This window comes from Eptatretus burgeri, chromosome 8 (genome assembly GCF_056783735.1).
Source record: "Eptatretus burgeri isolate ZD-2024b chromosome 8, Ebu_testis_v1, whole genome shotgun sequence".
In the NCBI taxonomy this organism is placed as follows: Eukaryota; Metazoa; Chordata; class Myxini; order Myxiniformes; family Myxinidae; genus Eptatretus; species Eptatretus burgeri.
Window position 1 is genome coordinate 35637349 of NC_140968.1, and position 21396 is coordinate 35658744.

Below are 21396 nucleotides of genomic sequence, written 5' to 3' on the forward strand. Positions count from 1 at the left end.
GAAATGAACATCAGATTAGAGGGGAAGGAGATCAGACAGGGAAATAAATAGGTTTGAGTGTCTGGGGGGAACAGTGACCTGGGATGGTGTCGGAGTCAGAGGTGCGAATGTGTGGAGGAGGGTGGAGAGATTAATTGCAGATATAAAGATACCGAGACAAGCCAGTAGGCGACATGGGTGGTCGCTATATAATTGCATACTAGTCATACAGTTTTTGACGGATCGGGCTGAAAATTTTTGACAAAGGGGTTGATTATAGTGCGCATAAAAGCACGGAAGCCGATTTTTGATTTTCGGAAAAAAAAATATATAAATTTTTTCGGATTTTAATTTTTTTTTTCAAAGTCCTGTTGCTAGGCAACGGTGTCGTCCATGGCAACGGTGCTCAAAAGCATACAACTAGATCCTGGTATGAACCTACCAGTCAAGTTTCATCAAAATCGGTTGACGCCTCTGGCCTCCAGAGCTGTCCATTACATACAAACAGACAGACGGAAAACCTGAGAACAACAGTAATCTAGCGACCACCCAAAATTGAAAGGGAATGTTCTGATGTCGTGTGTAATGCCGGCCTACTTGTACATGTATGGGAACGGTGGCACGGACAGAGAGACAACAACAGAGGCTCCAGGTTTTCGAGAACAACTGGGTCGGGAGGATTGCAGGAGTGAAGAGGGTGGATAGAAGGAGGATGGATGAACTGAGGGAGGAGATTGGTGTTCAGGTGAGTTTGACGGGGAGATTGGTGAAATTCCGGCTGAGACGGGCTGGACACTTGGTGCATCTAGGGGAAGAGAGAATGACTGTCAGTTAAAAGCTGGATGTAGTTTTTGTGAATAAGCATTAAATGCTAATACATGAATGAGTAAAATTGATGGTTACATGTTATGCATTTGCTGGAGCACACATCGGTAAATTGTAATATAAACAACTGCTTGATGTAATGAGATAATTTTGACTGTAGATGGCAGGATTGTATTGTAAACTTGCCTGGTGATATTCGTGAAGATGCTGGAATGTTCTCAGATGAAACTTGCAGTGTGGACGAGAATCGCAGTTACTGGAATGCACGAGATCATTCTGTGATACTATATAAACCCGCGAGAGGGGGGTGTAAAGAGACGGGTGACATGTGACGAAACGTGTTTTGATCGTCCCCTTGCTCGATTATACTCTGATGAGTGAACGAGGTGTTGATGTCATCAACTCCATCTCGGCATGGGTAGCACTCTGGGAACTGCATCTTAGCATTCCCAAATGCCAACACCTACAGTTAAGTAGGGACGATGTACCGATTTTATCCCTACATGATTGGTCCGAGAATACCTTTGCCATCCCAGCAGCAGCCTAAGTTCAGAACCTGGGGGTTCTATTTGATGCCTCCTCGAGCTCATTGGCTCAATGTGATGCAGTTGAGTAAATGGTCCAGCGGATGTTATTTATCATTAAACGTTCCTTTACTCATCTCACACCAAGGGTGTTAATCCCAAGTGACTATTCGGACTTCGTCTGACCTCTACTTGAATACAATGTCCAAGTATGGTCTCCTAGCCTCCAACACGACATCGTCAAAATCAAACGTGTGCAACGGCAGGTGACCCAGATGGTTGCCAGACTTCGTGCCCTCCCTTACCACAATCAGGCTTTCCTGCCTGAATCTCTTCTCCATGCTGCACCGACACCTCCGAGGATATCTTTTGGAGGTGTTCAAGATTGTGTAGGGTTATGAAAGCCTTGACCGAAATCAGTTTTTCATCTTTTGACAAGACAACGCCTGGCATGGGCACCCTCTGACAATCTTCAAGCAGCGAGCACGATGGAACTTCTGCTTGTCGGCCTTTTCGCGTCGAACTGTGAACCTATGGAATGCCCTTCACCCTAATATGGTTTGAGGCCTCGTAACATCAATTGCTGCCTTGAGAGCTTGACTGGATGTGAGATGGGCCCAGCTCATCCCAGACATTATTTACCCTTTCAGACAATAACAAGAATGACTGCACACAATCTGCAACACAAAATATATATATATTTTTTTCACCTCCTCTGTCCACTCAACTCCCTCATCCTTACTCATGTCCGACATGTCGATGTGGTGAAAGCTGGGTCTGAGAATTTTTTTAAATCATCACTAACAGCTCAGATTACATTCTCTAATCTGTCTCATTAACCTTGTGCCGTGTCTGTCCCGTGTTCCCATGTAATTAAATAAAATGAGAAAGATAAAATTCAGTGATTCAAAACAGGGGGTTTACCTTTATATTGGTTGCTTCTATTTTTGTGCGTCCGTCCGTCCGTCCGTCCCCTCTCCCTTTGTTCTTCTCTCTTAAACCTGTACGTGGTCATTTGACGTACGGGACTTCGCCATTGAGCGCGAGTGAATTGGCTTAAAAAATCCGGTAACAAGCCAATTGGGAAATGCACATTTCAAAAATCAACCACCAACCATTGAACTGTGTATGACAGGAAAGATTATGAGCAGTGCGAATTTGTCGCCACCAAGCGCTATCTTGGTCGGCCCACTCATAGCAGATTTATTTCAACTCGCATGATAAATTCTGGGGAGATCTTGAATACTGAATGTTAATTTTGAGTTGAAAGTCAAAGTCGATGTGAACACTTTCTCACATAAACATAACGCAAACGCGGGAAGCTGTGAATCATGCGCTGGGCCAAGCAACATGGCGGCGTGTGCGAAGAAAATGGTCAGTGCGTGCAAAATGAATACGGCACTGTCTCGCCATAATCCTTCAAGTCTGAAATACAGTTCAATGCCCCCAAAAGGAGCGAAGAAGGAGAATAGGGAGAAGGAGAGGATTAATAAAAATGGAAGAAGAAGAAGAGGATTAATAAATGGAAGAAAAAGAAGTGGAATTATAATAATTGGAAGAAGAAGAAGGATATGAAAAATAATAAATGGAAGAAGAAGAAGGGGAATAATAATAAATGGAAGAAGAAGATGAAGGAGAGGAATAATAATAAATGGAAGAAGATGAAGGAGATTAATAATAAATGGAAGAAGAAGATGAGGAATAATAATAATCGGAAGAAGAAGAAGAAGAAGGAGAGGAAAAATAATAAATGGAAGAAGAAGAAGGAAAATAATAATACATGGAAGAAGAAGAAGGGGAATTATAATAAATGGAAGAAGAAGAAGGGGAATAATATTAAATGGAAGAAGAAGAAGAAGGGGAATAATAATAAATGGAAGAAGAAGAAGAAGGGCAATAATAATAAATGGAAGAAGAACAAGAAGAAGGAAGAAGAAAGAAGAAGAAGAAGCTTTTTGCCCTGCTACGATTCTTAAAGAATACATTCTCTCACGTTTTTTTTTTTTTGTCCTTTTAACAAAGTTTGGCTGCATTGTCCTTTGGCAACACAAATCCAAATATTTGGCTGCACCTAGTTAGTAGTATATTTTTAAAATGGGATGATGATGATGGATGATTGTAAAAGTGTGAAACAGAGATCAGCCACATGGTTGTCGAGTGAGGAATGAACACAGCACATTCACCTTTTGACGACCTCCTGTCTCACTGACAACACAATCATGACACGTATCCAATCACCAACTTACTACCTTTGCAGGTGGACCATATGCAAGGCATTCCATACATTACAATCTCTGAATGAAAAGCCTTCAGCGATCTCTCGCGTTAGTAAGTGTGCGCTTTCTCGTTATCAGTTACTCAAGAAGTGACGTCACTACGTTTTTGCGTGCACGTTTCTGCAAGATACAACAGAGTTAAAAAAAAAATAGTGTTATTTATTTATAGGTTTTTTTTTTACTAACAACAGTTGTTTAGTCATATTTCTGACTGGAAAGTCGTATAAGTGGGAAGAAGTGATATTGATCGCAAGGCAAAAAAAAAAATTGATCATGTGACTTCAAACGACTGTATATCACGTGACTAAAACCGACCAATGACGCAAGCTTATCGAACGGCGACGGCGAATCAGCTGACTTGGTTCATCCAATGAGAGATATCCGCCATAGAATTCAAATTGAAGTTGGAAGGGGTCGTTAGATTTTGTTGGTTTGTGGGGGTTTTTTTTTTTTTTTTTTGGAGACCCGAATGCTACGAGATGTCTAACAAACAGATATATTACTCGGACAAGTATACGGACGAGCAGTACGAATACAGGTGAGCGATTGGGGAACATTTATACCACAAACAATACTTCGGGAAAACGTATAATCTTGATAAAGTCGAAAAAGTATTTTCTCCACCTCGGTTGGCTGAAAGTCCCCAACCCCGAACATGAGCATCAGCAAGTCGATTTTTCGATTTAACTTGTTTCCCCGTCGTGTTTCCACGACGCGTTTGTTTACACTGGATAAATCGGAAAGAGATATCGAGTCGTTTTCATTAATTATATATTTGTATCAGATATCGATGAATCGGTGTAAAGCCGCCGCTGGATTTGGTTTATAAGGGTTAGGGTTAGAAAAAGGAAAATCGTAATTTACTTCATGAGAGAATAGGATTACTTCGTTCCGTGACGTATCTTCCATTATGGAAATGCAGAGAAAAGTCAAATGTTCTAACTCAAACCTTCAACAAATAGTATTGGCTTTTGAGCCCTCTCCCCTTCCCCCACTCGACTCCACCCCTCCCCCTCCCTCTGCCCTACCCCTCCACCAACCATCCCTCCCCCGACACCAACCATCCCGTTCCCTCTACCCCCACCCCTCCTGCTACCGCCACCCCTATTCTCCCTCTCCCTCCTAACCCCTACACCACCTCCCCACCCTTTCCCCGATTCCAGCCACTTCCCCTACCCCACCTTCCATCCCCTACCACCCCACCCCCGACCTCACCTCCACCCTTTCCCCTACTCCAGCCCCTTCCCCTACTCCACCTCCTATCCCCCCACTGTATCCCTGACCAACCCACCCCTTCCCCCACCACATCCCCTACCAACCCACCCCTTCCCCCACCGCATCCCCTCCCAACCCACCGCATCCCCTCCCAACCCACCGCATCCCCTCCCAACCCACCGCATCCCCTCCCAACCCACCACATCCCCTTCCCCCACCACATCCCCTACCAACCCACCCCTTCCCCTACCAACCCACCCCTTCCCCCCACGGCATCCCCTACCAACCCACCCCTTCCCCCATGGCATCCTCTCCCAACCCACCCTTTCTCCCCACGGCATCCCCTACCAACCCACCTCTTCCCCCACAGCATCCCTGACCAACCCACCCCTTCCCCTACAGCATCCCCTACCAACTCACCCCTTCCCCCACAGCATCCCCTACCAACCCACCCCTTCCCCCACAGCATCCCCTACCAACCCACCCCTTCCCCCCATCGCATCCCCTACCAACCCACCCCTTCCCCCCACCTCCTCCACTATCCCATCCCCTTCCAACTCCTTTCCCTACCCTACCCCTCACCCTACCCTCCTACCTCGATGGCCAACCCCTTGAAAGAGGTGCAGTTCCTGGAGTTCTGATAAGATGTCACAATCTGTCACAAGTTCACTTGGATAAACCACATCACCCAATTGTCTCCCTGGATAGGCCAGCGTTTCTGTGTTCCATGCAGAGCAATTGAGTTCATTCGTGCATATTAGGCCTTCATCCAAAGCATCGTGGAGTATAGGTCTCTGACCTGGTGCAGCTGCTTCCCATCTTGCTCCCCTGGAGGTGATCCAGCCCAAAACTCTGTGTTGTCTGTATATCTCAGCGAGAGTCCGAGTCCCAATGCCCGGTTCTCAACCAACCCAGGCAGGTTAACAGATTGTTGGTTTTCAATAGCCTCACTCCTCCCTTCCTCTCATCCCTCCAACACCCCCAGCCTGCCTGGGTTACACACACATTCTTCCAAGATCCCACACCTGGTCTTCCAGGATCCCACACCTGGCTACCTCTCAATTCTAAGCTAAACCTTTTATTGTCTCGTCTGTAGTTTGTTTCCCAGTATCTGTCATCTCGTGCCCCTCCTCTTGTCCTTTTCCCATCGTCACCTCGTGTTTTCTCCAACACCCACACATGCTCTCTTCCACTCCCACTGACCACACCACACACCTTTGTGCCACTCATGTGCGATCTTTTTGTTGACTCATTTATGAGTCTAGATTTCTGTATACAAACACAAAAATCCATCAAGATGGATGTGGAGGATAATATAACTATCGGGGATTGCCAATGGTTAAAGATGAAGGAAAAGTCAAAGAGCAGATGAAACATTGAATTGTCTGTCAGAAAGAGAGGTTAAAGTAATTTGATGCTGAATGTATGGCTGGGGTGACTCGGCAGGTAGGAGTGTGCTGCGACCTGTGGGCTTTGTGCTCGGTCACGTGTGCACGCTCGTATCCTCCCTGTTTCTATACCCATCCTTTTTGACCCCGACTCCGTATTCCCCATTTTATTCCCATATGTGTCTGTTTTACCAATGTTGCCTTCCACCTTGTTCACCCCAAACTTGAACATCAACACTAGCAGGCTGTTTTTAAGTGTTCCTGGGTTCTTTGGTGTGATGTGAATGTATATCTTTTATTGGATGGATTTGCAGGTGAAATGGGCAGAATTACCCATTTTGTTCCTGTCTCATTTAACTTTTATTCCCTTGGTGCTTTATTCAAATCGGTATAAACTTGCAGAGAGCCGACAGGATGGTCGAAAAGTACGCGCACACGCCTCTAAGCCATCCAACCTGGGTTTGAACCACGACCCAGCTATAAACTGCCATCCTCGTGCGTGACGGACCGGGTGATTCATCGTTGTGTGTGCGCTGTCCCTCGGATGGACGTTGAACGGGCGTCCCGTCTGCCGGAATTAGTTGGTGGGCGTTATAAAGATCCCACGGTGTCCTTCGCAAAGCGTAGGCGAGCTGTCTCCGGCAACCTGAGCAAATTACAAATTCCTGCCCGAACGACTGCTTGGAAGGCAATGGCAAACCACCTTGTGTTGCCCTTGCCAAGAAAGTGCTTCGGCAGCATCAACTCTCTCTAACAGAGTTGTAGTGCATCAGAATCAGAATTGCCTGCCTCGTCGTGGTGTTTACTGTCATCTTCGCCAAATGTCGCAAATGAATTGGGGTGGTAGATATTCAACGTGGTCTTGTTGTACGTAGGATGTAGACATTTATAATTTGATCTATAAAGAACTGGCTTCTTGCCTTGGCTTCATGACATCATTGTATGCCTGTTCTATCTCATCCTCTTCTCTATCCTTGCCATGCTTTTTAATGGAAGGACCCCGAGAATTGGAGCTAATCTAGTCACGGGGAGAGATTTTCACACCTGGATCTAAATTGTCCGAGTAACATCGATCACTTCTGCTCCACGTGGATTGCAAGTCCTTTCGACTGAGGCTTTTGTGTTGCGATTTGGATCATTACCTCCTCCACCAAAGCTGGACGGAGGTCGTTTTCACCCTTGCGTCTGTTTGTTTGCCTTTGAGCAGGATATCTGTAAAAGTTATGGACGGTTCCGGGCTAAACTTGTGGACAGGTTGGGTGTGTGATGAGGAATAATTGATTCAATTTTGGTGAAGATCTGGATCCGGATCAGAAACTAGATTTATTTATTTATTTTTTAAGAGATTCTTCACCATTGAGAGATTGTGCTAAACTGATATATAGCACGATATCTCAAAAAGTTGTGGAGAGATTCGAACTAAACTTGGTGGACATGTTGGGTGTGTGTCGAGGACAAATTGATTAGATTTTGGTGACCATTGGGATACAAAATGTAAATTGTACTGTCTGCACTCTATCTACCGAGTGCCATTCCAGTTACCCAACTGATTAGATTTTGGTGAAGATCTGGATCCGGATCCGACTACTAGAATTTTTGAAGTGATTCTTCACCATTGATAGGGCCATAAACGATATATAGCATATCTCAAAAATGTATTGGGCCAGATATGTTCTCGTGGATCAGGCATTGCTTGGCAGAGGTGTGCGCTCCTCTGAATGCACTTCTAGTTTATCTATTCTTTCCTTGGGGATTTGTGGGAGAGGGTTGGGGTTAATATTGTCGAGGGATTGGTGGAGCAGGTCTTGGTTAATGTTTTTTTTTGAACACTGCAACCAGTTTATGGAACATATCTGTTGTGACCTCATTTTAAAATCCCATTTACAGAAGAATTTCATGACAACCTCTGAAGCTTCCTGCTCAAATAAGAACTCGAACAAACCAATCTGATTGAAACCTTCTGAGAGCTTCATTTTGGCAATATTAGAAAATGGAACTTTAAAAAAATGACTTCCATTAAAGAAAGCAAATTTTGTAAATCTTTAAAGTTGACCCCAAGATAGCCTCGTTTTTTTTTCCCCCCCTCAAAAGTTGGGTTGAAATAAATGGAATTGCACAAATTCAGGGGTTTCCTTATTTTTTGGAGTAGGAGGCTACCATTAAAAAGTAGCAGGTTGCCATCACTGCAAGCAAAGCGAGCGCAGCTGTATGGCCGGGGTCCAGGGCCCGTTTAGGGCCCTGGAAGCCGGAAGATCCTCGATGGCTGGAGATGCATTCTAGCACGATTTCTGACATGAAATAGTTCTCATATTATCATGCTGTTGGGGTGGAAAACTCCACTAAAACAAGTGGTTAGGCCTGTACTGGATGTAGTTGCATTAACATAATGACTGACTGACTGGTTGACTAAAATTCAGCTATACTGTATAGTGAGTTCAAGCAGCTTTTAAACTCTTCTTCTTTCGGCTGCTCCCGTACGGGGTCACCACAGCGGATCATCCGTATGATCCGCATAGTGATTTGGCACATGTTTTACGCCAGATGCCCTTCCTGACGCAACCCTGGTCACCTCTTACGACACAGGGATATGGTACACCTATTTTAACCGGGGTATACACCGGCCCAGTATACTGGTACTCATTTCGCCGACCTCGGAAGGATGACAGGCTGAGTCAATCCCCTGCTGTATTAATTCACTGGCCCAACGGGGCTTGAACTCAGGACCTTTTGGATCCCAAGCCGCTGCCCTAACCACTGCACCAACACCAGGCTTTTCAAGCAGCTTTTAAACAAGGTTCATTAATTTAAGGCCATGGTTTAGGGCACACCAAGGTGTCTGGAAGATGGAGTATCTAAGCACTTTAAAAGTCATTTAGCAACATTTGGGCCATACCTTAGTTATTAATACGGAGATGATACTGCACATGGTGGAGTACAGTGAGCAATCTGAAGTAAGTGTGTGACATAATAATAGTGGAGATGAACTAGCATTCATTGAGGAAACCATATTCCATTTCTCGGATTTCAAAACAGGGGGTGTAGATTTCGTGGTGACAAAAAAAAAAAAAAAATTGGCGCTGAGGTAAGTCGGCGGCGACCTTTGACATTTTTTCTCTGAGTAGACGGCTGCGGGTCGCCGGTAACCGGCTTCTAAGGAAACCCCTGCAAATTAAAGGGTGGGGAAGCTTTAAAAACAAACAAAAAAAAAACATTGAATGCAGTCCTCGTGTGTGTCATGAAACTCTCCTGCAATATTTGCTAAAGTTCTTACTTCTTGCCATCTTTTTTTTTTGTTCTGCTCAGGCATGTGATGTTACCAAAGGATATAGCCAAGCTCGTGCCCAAGACTCACCTGATGTCTGAAACGGAGTGGCGGAGCATCGGGGTGCAGCAAAGCCAAGGTTGGTGTCACTACATGATCCATGAGCCAGGTGAGACGATCCGAGGTCAAGCTCCGACCTACTACTTTGTTTGTTCTTCATAAGAAGCTTTTTCTTGTACCCTCGTTGCCGTGGAATGAAGTAAGGTGGGGTAACTTTGACACTATTTCATTCCGAAGCAAATTAAAGAGAAAGTACACAGAATAGAACCACTTTGTGTCAACGCTAGATACATTGTGGCTTGTTTTCAATATCTCTGCCACCAAAGGTGGATGGAGGTTATGTTTTCACCCCTGTGTATCTGTTTGTTTGTTTGCGAACAAAATGTAGTGGACAGATTCGGACAAAATTTTGTGGAAAGATGAGGTTTTGTGATAAGGAAGAAAAGATCATATTTTGGTGAAGATCCGGATTCGGATCTGAACTTTAAGTAACGATTTTTTTCACTATTGAGAGATTGGGCCAAAAATGACATGCAGTGCTGCCTGCTCAGGAAATCTCACAAAGTTGTCGATGGATTCAGGCAGAACTTGGTGGGCAGTTTGGGGATGTAACGAGGAAGAATTGATGCAATTTTGGTGAACATCTGGATCCGATAATCTTTTTAAGCGATTCTTCACCATTGAGTGATGGGGCTGAAGCGATATATGGCATGATGTATCAAAAAGTTTTATGGACAGATTTGGACAAAACCCAGTGGGATGAGTTGGTTAAGTGACAAAACAAGCCAATTAAATTTCAGTTAAGGTCTGAATCCAGATCCAGCCGATCAGTGGGATACAAAACATAAACCAAATCAGCCTGGCAGAGGTATGCGCTCCACCGAGTGCCCTTCTTGTGATAACCAGAGATACTATGTATTTATTGCTTGCTCATGTAGAATCCCAAAAAAAGTACACGTCAATATTACCCTAGAACTATGTGCGTAGCAACGCCATGCAGTGGGGGCAGCATTTCAATGTCCAACTCCACCCAGTAAACAGGAATGTATTTACCTGAACTAATTGCATAGTTCTGAAAATGTTTGGGTCAAAGTATCCATCTTCTCTACCTTTTGTGTCCTCTCCTGCCCCTCATTCCTCCCTACACCCAGTATTTGTCCAAGTCTGCCTCTATCTTGGCCTTTAACTCTGCTGTTGGTGTTTCCCCCTCTCTCTGTACTGTTCCTTTTGTTCAGTTGTGTCCTGATCCGTTCTGTGTACTAATACTTGCTCTTCCACGAGTCTCGACTATGTACATGTACAAAAATAAAAATATAAAAAACAGCGTGCTGAAGGATGGTCCAGATACCAAAGTACATAACATTCAATCCTTTCATGTTCGAAATAAACCTCGAGTCTTTCTATCCATGCTGAAGGTATGATCACGATCTGAATTTAGCAAATTTTCCAACTCCTTTTGTCTTCTTTTTACCTCCGTTAACGAAGGACAATGGAGGTTGTTTTCACCACGTCTGTCTTTGTCTCTGAGCTGATTAATTTAAATTTAAAAAAATGCAACTGATTCAAAAAAAATTGTTTTTGATGTCTGTCTGTGAACACCATATCTCAAAAAATTATTGACAGATACAGGCAAAACTTCATGGACACGTTGGGGGTGTGACAAGGACAAATCGATTCAATTTTGGTGAAGATTGAATCTGGATATGATAATTTTTAAGTGATTCTTCACCATTGAGAGATGGGGCCAAAAACGATCTTTCAAAAGGTTATGGATGGATTCACACAAAACGAGGTGGATGGGTTAGGGAGGTGACAAGGTCAAGGTTTCGGTCCGGATGCAGATCCGGCCGCTCGGTGGGAAACAAAACGTGAGGTGTTTAGCCTGGTGGAGGTATGTGTTCTACCGAGAGCCGTTCTAGTTGCTTCTGCAATCACGATCTTGAGCTATAATCTCCCCCCCCTTTTCTCTAACCTTTACCCTTTTTCTTAGCCTCCTCTTCACGCCTGGTCTATTCTTCCTGTTACCTTCTCCTTCCTTTAGTTTCTGTAAGGTTGCCAGGCTGCATTTAACCCTTTTTCTCTTGATGTTTATTTTGGGGTCATCCTAAAATTGCAAGTGGGTGAAGATCACTTTCTCTCGACTCAATTTAGGAGTAAGCGTAATGTTTCGCTGAATCAAGCTGTGGTTGAGTGAGGGCTTTTCCGTTTCAGTGGATCTCTGATGTGGTTCCCAGAAGCTCATTTTAGAATGCTGTTTGCAGTGCTAGTGGATCCTTTTGGATTGGTCTTCTTCATTCGCATGCAGCCCAAGGCTGCGGGGTAGCATCATTGGCTGATGTTGCAGTTGTGCCACGGATGTAATGCCCTGTGCTGGTTGAGAGGAATTTGTAATTTGTTCATGGAACCAGAGATAGCTGGCCTACTCTTCACGGATGACACAATGGGGTCTTTAACATCCACCAATGAATGCTGGCAGATGGGATTCCCGTGTTGACGCTCATCTGAGGGACGGCACACACATTGATGAATCACCCTGCCTGTGAAACGCTGGGAGGACAGTTTATAGCTAGGTCGGGATTCGAACTGAGGCTCGACAGCTTAGAGGCAAGTGTGGGTTTCTCCAGGCAATCTGCAGTGGATGTATAAATCGGATCGTCCAAACTGCACGATGATGGACTGAGCATAGTTTCAAACTTACCCCAAAATACAAAGTTACTGAAAATACGATCAACAAATAAGCACAAAATAAATGTGACATCGTCGTTTTATACTCGTAACCAGTACATTTTTTTTCCATTACCTAAAAACTCTGCAGACATTTAACATCATAAAAGCTTTTCAGTTCAGCTTCCCAGACACAACACAACCATCCATGTTAAGTGGCCATTTTGAAAAAGTGTCACATGGCTGGTCTTGTAACCACTTGTTAACGTGACGAAAACAAAAAGGTGTCCAAGTTACCCCACCTTACCTTCCGGTGTGCATGCGTGTCAACTCTTATTTTGTTGTGGATTTGGGGAGGGGATGTGGAAGGGGGAGGGTGTCAGGGTTGGGGGTTCATGCTCACCTTTGTGCTTCACAAATTGCAACTCATTTTCTCTTAAATTTTTGTTTCCTCCTCTTCTCCCGTATTTAGAACCGCACATTCTGCTGTTCCGGCGACCACTTCCCAAAATGCAGTGACACCTGGAAGTCTGTTCACTCTGCTGCTAATTCTGCCTGTCACTTGTTTTGAGCTATTTATAAGCCTTTTTCCTTTTGTATTTCCCATGTGCGTGCTTTTATTCGCATTACAGGGCACCTACCATTTGTTCAGAACGTGTATTATTTCACTTTAAATCGTATTTTGTTTGGGTTTTTGATTGAAATATGCCATTGTGTACAAAACAAAATTTCTTTTTTTTTTGTTGATCCCACTCTTTCTGTAGTCTTGATATTGTAGGTTAAATAAAAAGTTTGTTTTTTTTTTGTTTTTTTTTCTCATGTCATTTGATGTGTGCTTCCTATTAATGGCAGGTGCGCAATCAATGAATATCTTTGTTTTGCATCAGGAAGCGAGTGCTTTGCTGGATCTATATTTTCGCTAACGGATCATTATTGGTTTTTTTGAGGGGGTTTTTGATGCTGAAGAAGCCAGAGGCATCATGTTTTTGGGTTGTCCGTCTGGCTGTGCATGCATAGCAGATTTGCACTCCCGCAATAACTTGTGAACTGCTGAAGGGATTCAGACCAAACTTGGTACAAGTATGTACGATGATATAAAGATGTCTGCTCTCCCTTCTGGGCTGGTGCCCCTGCCTCACACCTTGCTCAGCTTAATGCCATGGAAACCAAGGCCTTCAAGATTATTGAACTCTCCAACATTGAATCTGAGCTTGTGGGCCAATCACTTTCACATCACAGACAGGTTGGTAGTCTTTTTGGCCTTGCATCCTCTACTTTTTCTGTGCTTCTTCCCCCCACATAGCCTGGTGTTTGCTCAGTGGTTATGGTGGTGGCTTGGGATCTGAGGGTCCTGAGTTCAAGCCTCATTTCCCGCTGAATTAATTCACCAGGGGGTTGACTCAGCCTGCCATCCTTCTGAGGTTGGCAAAATGAGTACCAGCTTGCTGGGATGACAGTCATTCAAGTATCCTGCGTCAGAGTGGCGACCTGTCCAGGATTGTGCCCAATAGCCAAGAAGACTGCTTCGGCAGCACCAACGCTCTGCACAGAGTATGGTCCCAATCGACTGGACTGGACTTCCCCCCCCCATACCCCTCCCTTACATTTCTGCTGGCCACACATGGTCTGCCACCAATCCTCTTCTTGGTAAACTCTCAAAATCCAGGATCACTGCTCACGTCCATTCGTAATTCTTCCTTCTATTGCAGCTTCTCTCACCTTTGTCTCCTACAATAATAAGTAGAAAAAAAGTGAATATAATTCACTTTTTGCTAATGTTGCTTTCCTGTAATAACTTTTGGATTAAAATCCCAATTGCCTTTTAAATTCAAATAAAGTTTTACACCTCCTGAGTGGTGAGGGGATGATTGGCACATCAACTGTGGGATACATTTGTCGTGCAATCCCAATTTCATGGGCTGGTTCACACCGAGCCATGCAGGCTTGTCGGTCACAACAGCATACCTCGGGGAGCTGAAAACAAATGAACATTGATGAAATGGAGAATGCAAACAAAACGTTATTTTTTTTTTTTTTGCTTTTGTTTTTTACCAAAGGCTTCCTAATGAACTGTGCATTGAATGCTCAAACAACATTCATTCAGTACTTGGGCATTCTCAGGTTAGTGAGTTCACAGCAGTGTAGTCAGAATTTCTCCTCCCACCAAAATCGTACCCTTTATTCAACCTCATCTACATTTGATCCGCACAACGGAACTCCTGTTGCCGATCGTCGAAACACAATATGGACATCTTTTAGAAATTGCTTTTCATGCTCTCGATTTGTTTTAGCTGTGGTTGAATGATGTTTCGTATGCGGCCTGTGGCTACTTGGCTGCATCGTTTTCTGGAGGTTCAGTTGTGCCGCTGATGTATTGCCCCCTGTTCCCAGTAAGCTGGTACTCTTTTTACCAACCTTGGAAGGATGACAGGCTGAGTCAATGCACCTGGTGTCATTTCATTGGCATGATGGCCTTGAACCAAGGATCCTAAGATCCTAAGATCTTCAACCAGCCACCTTAACCGTGAAGTGTGGCTGGATGTTTAATCTCCATTGCACTCTGTTACTTTTATCAGTGCATGATGTGTGGCATTCTTTTGCAGGAAAAAATTATTTGCATCTGCTGTTTAAGCTTTGCCCATATGAGCAGCTTTTGCAGTTACATTTACTTATCTTTCAGGATGGAGGTTCATCATCTTTTCCTTGCAAAAAAAATACCTTTATTTTCTTCTTGTCAGGATCTAAGCTTCCTGGTGGAGCTGCCACACCCAACTCACACACATGGGCACACAGATTCATACACAGGACTGTTCGACGAGACAAACAGCCACAGCTTGAAGGACGTTCCTTCACTTCCTGGGGCACTATGGGTACCAGCAAAGGCATAACAATGGTGCTGCCTTTCTCACCGCATTCACTGGGACATTTCCTGAGAAGGAATTTCCTCCTCCCCATGGATGCCAACTTATGGGGATTGTCTGTACTCTATTCAATACTGAACGTCAAGCAAGGAAGCAACACGTATCATTTTAAACAAGTGAAATCCTTCAATATAGCGCGTGTGGTGAAGCAAATGAGTAAGTACACTAATGTTAAAATATGCAATTTATGCTTTTTCAGTTGAAAAACAATTAAAAAGCATACTTAATATTTGAAATGTAAAAATCTTGTTATAAGCATATATATATATATATATATATATATATATATATATATATATATATATATATATATATATATATATATATATATTAAATCGTTTGATACAGCGTGGCAGGGGACTGCAAAAGAATGATGTAAAATAAGAACTTGGCTTTCAGCGATTGGCGCGAAATGCACTGGTGGGCGGAAATGACGTCTTTCGTACATGAGAAGGGCGCGTTTCTTGTTTTTTTTCCCATCAAGCAATGAATTAAATGTTTTTCACATATATAACACATTAGTTTCACAAATTTCCATTGAAATACTCGGGTATTTGTCAATTCTCACTATTTCCGTCTAGGTTACGCACTGCATCTACCGGACGGCCGTCATTGGCTGTCTTGAGGCATGTGGGGGGAGGGGGGGACACCGGAGACGTGGTAGACACCGGTGACATTTCAAACTCGGTGCAATTGTATACAGCGCATGCGCTGTAACAAGTAAAACAAGCTCGAATGAGCTAAGATCCTTGACCTCTCCACATCATGTCCAAGATAATGAGAAGGCAATATTATGCAATGATTTGAAGTTGCAAAACCCAGAGTCTTATATAGCGCGAGTTGCTCGTCGACCAAGGTTGTCCGTTATTAGTATTAGCACGAGACGTTATTATTATTATTATTATTATTATTAATATTAGTTATTAGTATTAGTTCAATGATATCATTATCACAATGCAAAACGGTTGACATGATTTTTTTTTCTTATTTTAATTTGATAAAAAATTCGCAAATTGTACACATGTTGCATCATGGTCAGTGTAATACGGTGCGTAAAGAAAATGTTGAATACAGTTATAATTTAGATACATATGATCTCGTTTCAGCGATTTACATTAGCGGAGATATTTTGACATCAACTTTTTTTTTCTAGGAGGAATTTTCAAAATCGGAGATGGTTACTGTCTGCGCAGGGTATTTTTACATGTATATGCCAAGTTTAAGGAAGTTTCGATGAAAACTGTAGGCTGTGAAACAAAAAACAAGTTTCACGAAGATCCCATGAAAACTCTGGGTTGTGAAACAACTAGGAAGAATTTCCAAAATCGGAGATGGTTACTGCCTGCGCGTGGGCTTTCTGCATATACATGGCAAGTTTCACGAAGATCCGATGAAAACTCTGGGTTGTGAAACAAAAAATAGGAATGACATCATAAAGATTGATATGACGTCATAGTGATGTATCATATGTGCGGTAATTAATCTCTGCTAATGCCCTGTTCGATTCCCACAAACAGAATTCAAAAACCTTGTCTAGTTTCGGAGATAATTTTTTCGGCGATTTCCATTTGCGGAGATATTTTGACGTCATAACTTATTTTTCTAGGAGGAATTTTCAAAATCGGAGATGGTTACTATCTGTGCAGAGTATTTCTACATATATATGCCAAGTTTCAGGAAGTTTCGATGAAAACTGTAGGCTGTGAAACAAAAAAAGTCCACAAGAACAACGTGAGTCAGACTTAGAGATCCTCCACGAGGATCTAAAAAACATAAAATATCATAGCTCCCATTGTTTTAGTAATTTTGCTGGATGGAGTTGAGGGCTTGCCCATATTTATGTACAACAAAAATGGCCACCAGTCAGCCATCTTCAATCAGATTGCAAAATAAAGTGAAGTGCACTTGTCTGCCATCATAGACTGTGCTTGTGCCAAGTTTGAACAAAATCAGACCATACATGTTTGGGACACATTTAAGTCACAAAATGGCCACAAGTCAGCCATCTTGTATCTGAGGGAGGGGGGGGATGCTTCAGAGGACACTTAAGACACCGTGGAATAATGGAAACCCCTGAGAACTCTATAAGGGTTCAGATTTCCTTCCTACTGAGTGATATATTTATCGAATATTACATTCATTGGTTCACGAAAAAATATTTTCACGAAAAAAATAAGTGACCACGATATTCGTTATTGTTGTGCGTCTGTCTGTCTGTCTGTCCCGAGCATAGCTCCTTGGGTTTTGATCCGATCCTGATGAAATTTTGGTGGGAGGTTTATATCATGATCTAGTTGTGTTTTCCTGAGAATGGGCGTGGAGCACCCATTATGGGCGGAGCCACGCCCAAAAAGTGTTTTTAGGGGGTAGCCAATTTCAATTTGCATCTTCTCCTTGGGCTTGGTTTTTCAAACCCAGGGGCGCTACCCCAAGTGGGGTCGCCGAGCAAGTTTCATGGGGTCGCGGGCGTCCGCTTGCAGCGAAAAAAAAAATCGTCTTTTTGATCGGTGTTCGCTTTTACGGGATGTAATATAAACGGTTCATTAAAAGTATGGGAACCGGCGCAACATGACACTTGGAATGAAATCCAGCCAATGCGCGGGCTCGCTGAAGGGCGGTTCATTTTGGCAGGAAATTAGTGTTTTGATCCACGGCCTCTCAGACTCTGACTATCATTAACATCTATTCACGTCTCCACGTACGACTCAAGACCATATTTGTGATGGCAGCACCGGCCACCAGCAAATCTCGAGAACGTTCTTACCAGGATAAATTTCTGGACCTTGGATTTTACTACGTGGTGGATAAAAGTGGGGCACAGAGGCATCAGTGTGTGATTTGTTTCGAAGTGCATTCTACGGAGTCTATGAAACAAAATAAGTTGCAGAGGCATTTGACTACAAAACATGCGCCTTATCAGGATAAGGAGAGAGCGTTCTTTGAGAGGAAACTTCTTGCACTCAAGAATACACGTCTTGACAGAGAGGGTACATGCCATCAGACCAATTCTCGGCATTAGAGGCCTCGTATCGAGTGTCGCTCCATGTTGCCAAGACTAAAAAGCCTCACTCCATTGCGGAAGAACTCGTGCTGCCATGTGCAAAGGACATGGTATCTCTGATAATTGGGGAGGAAGCGGCGAAGAAACTGGCAGTTATACCCCTCTCTGACAAGACCATCCAACGCAGAATTGAAGATACGAGTCTGGACGTAACGGCTCAGGTCGTACAGAAGATCAAGGAATCGCCGTGGCACGCCATACAGTTGGATGAGTCCATTGATATCGCATCGTACGCGCAACTCATTGTCTGGGTCCACTTCATCAAGGCTGATTACATTGTCGATAAGTCTCTGCTCATAAAACCATTGGAGGCCACCACCAAAGGCGAGGACATTTTTGGGAAAGTAGAGCAGTTTTATAGTGACCATGATGTGGACTTTGGAAAGTTGCTCAGTTCTACAACAGACGGCGCGCCAGCAATGTTAGGAGTGCGTTCTGGATTCAAGGCTAAATTGCTTGAGGTGGCTCCTCAGACCTGCATGGTACACTGCATGATTCACCGAGAAGTGCTCGCCTCTCGTACTTTGCCAGAAACCTTGCAGATCGTGCTCTCAGAAGTCGTAAAAATGGTGAATCACATCAAATCGAGTGCCCTCAACACTAGGTTATTCAGGCTATTCTGCCAGGAGATGGACGCCGACCATAAGAATTTACTATTCTACACTCAAGTCAGAGGATTAGTCCGGGCGTAGTGGCGTGCGCCTGTAATCTGGCTACTCGGAGGATCGCTTGACGACGGGGGCTCTGCACTGGGCCGCGCTATGAGAGGGTGTAGGCTCCCCGGAATCATGGGGAAACCCAATCCATATCCCTGTGTCGTAAGAGGCGACCAGGGTTGCGTCAGAAAGGGCATCCGGCGTAAAACCAGTGCCAAATCAGTATGCGGATCATAACAGATGATCCGGTGTGGCGACCCCTAACGGGAGCAGCCGAAAGATGAACAACAACACACTCACGTCAGATGGTTATCTCGAGGAAACCTTCTTCTGCGCGTTTTCGAGCTCAAAGATGAACTGAAGGAGTTCCTATGCACACAAGAGAAAACGGCATGGGTAGCGTTGCTTGAGTCGGACTCTTGGCTGTCGGAACTGTGCTATCTCGTTGACATCTTTGAGCGTCTCAATGTCCTCAACCGCTCCCTCCAAGGCAAAGACGCCAACCTCATGATTTTTCATGACAAAATGAGTGGATTTCTGGCGACTCTAAAATTACTGGCAGACAAAGCAGCTGTTAAGCGCTTCAGCCTTTTCCCCCGTCTGGTGGAGCATCCAACGACCTGCCAGTACGATGATACTGAGCTCGACAGTCTTTCTGGGGAGATAGCACGTCACCTTCGGTCGCTCATTGAACAGTTCCAGCACTATTTCCCTGAGCTGGATGTGCAGTCCTTTTCTGTGGTTCGGGACCCTTTCACGGCTCCACTGGACTCGATTGCTGATGAAGATGATACAGCACAGGAAGAGCTTGTACAGCTCCAGCAGGATTCAGGAGCGCAGGGTCTTGCGCGGACGAATTCGTTGTCGACATTCTGGTGCAAAATGCTGCCGTCGTACCCGACCTTGTCACGGCACGCCATTAAGGTTCTCATGCCATATCCTTCATCATACTTTTGTGAGCAGTCGTTCTCCACCATGGTGGTGATTAAAACAAAGTACAGAAATCGCCGAAAAGTTGAGCATGATATGATCCTGGCATTGTCATCTACTTCTCCACGAATAGAGAAGTTGGTTTCTGAAAAACAGGATCATCTTTCTCACTGATATATCTAAATGTCATTCAGACTAAACTTCTGAAACATTCAACTGTACTATTTGGATACTGTCGGCTATTCTCAGTTAACTCGTCTATGAAAACATGACGATGGTGAATAAAGTAAACAGTAAATATTCTTGTGTCATATGAAATCTTATCTTATATATTATGAATTGGGTTTTGAATCTTTTGGGTCACGCGATGTAGAGAGGTTCTGAAATTGGGTCGCCACAAAAAAAAGTTTGAAAACCACTGTCCTCGGGGGTTTGTCGAATCTGACAGGGGTTTCGGTATTTGCTTAGCCCAATGGCACCTGCATAGCCCCACGGAGCTTGATTTTTCATTTTCATCCCAAGGTCAAGGTCACAAGGTCACGAACTTAGAAAATTGCGAATTTTGACATAAAAATTATCTTCTCTGAGGGGTTTGTCGAATCTGGCTGGGGTTTCGGTATTTGGTTAGCCCAATGGCACCTGCATAGCCCCACGGAGCTCAATTTTTCATTTTCGTCCCAAGGTCAAGGTCATAAACTTAGAAAATTGCAAATTGTGATTTTCGGGGGTAGCCAATTTCAATTTGCATCTTCTCCTAGGGGGTTTGTCGAATCTGGCAGGGGTTTTCTGTATTTGGTTAGCCCAATGGCACCTGCATAGCCCCACGGAGCTCCATTTTTCATTTTTGTACCAAGGTCAAGGTCACAAGGTCACAAACTTAGAAAATTGCGAATTTTGACATAAAAATCCATCTTCTCCGAGGGGTTTGTCGAATCTGGCAGGGGTTTTCGGTATTTGGTTATCCCAATGGCACCTGCATAGACACATGGAGCTCAATTCTTTCATTTTTGTCCCAAGGTCAAGGTCACAAGGTCACGAACTTAGAAAATTTCGAATTTCGACATAAAAATCATACGACCGCCCAAACTTTGAGAGTTAGAATGACAATATTTTTTATGCATAATATTGAGGTCATTCCCCACCTAAAGTCTTCAAACCATTTTGCTCTATCTCGAACACCTTGCCCGTGGCGCCCCCTTCAAGTTTGTTTTTACGCTGATTTCATCAAAGTATGGATAATCCGAGGAGTGTGACATGCCATATAGCCTATATGACGTTATATTGTTCCTGGAATGTTCCAGAGGAAATTTTGCACCAAAGGTCATAATCTTTGACCTTTAAAGTTCACAAAGGTCAAATTTTCAAAGTTGTGGGAATCGAACCGGGTGTTCGACCTTCTTCGACGAACTTACTCCAATAAGCTATAGCACGTATCCTGTTTCCGTATTTTAATGTCCACAACATTGTTTTGTGACCTTTAAAGGTTATGCAAAGGTCAAATTTTGAAAGTTGTTGAACGAAACCGGGTTTTCGATATTTTGCAGCTAATAACCTGTCACTCGTACCACATCATGTTGATCATTTTTATAACTTGGTCAAACATCACATTGTGTCATCCTTGACTTCTGAAACAAT

The 21396-nt window shown here is 43.7% G+C and overlaps 1 protein-coding gene across 1 annotated transcript; it reads left to right on the forward strand.

The window, feature by feature from the left end:
- Nucleotides 1-3970: 3970 nt before the first annotated feature.
- On the forward strand, nt 3971-12997 carry LOC147021514 (cyclin-dependent kinases regulatory subunit 1). Its single transcript, XM_085891521.1, has 3 exons — nt 3971-4142; nt 9511-9638; nt 12666-12997. Exons 1-3 carry the CDS (start codon nt 4084-4086, stop codon nt 12710-12712), a joined length of 234 nt encoding a protein of 77 aa, XP_085747647.1. The 5' UTR covers nt 3971-4083; the 3' UTR covers nt 12713-12997.
- Nucleotides 12998-21396: the final 8399 nt, after the last annotated feature.

Coding starts and splice junctions, on each gene's coding strand:
- LOC147021514 (XM_085891521.1), top strand. CDS start 4,084: ATGTCTAACAAACAGATATATTACTCGGACAAGTATACGGACGAGCAG. Junction 4,143..9,510: donor GACGAGCAGTACGAATACAG/GTGAGCGATTGG, acceptor TGTTCTGCTCAG/GCATGTGATGTTACCAAAGG. Junction 9,639..12,665: donor CTACATGATCCATGAGCCAG/GTGAGACGATCC, acceptor TCCCGTATTTAG/AACCGCACATTCTGCTGTTC.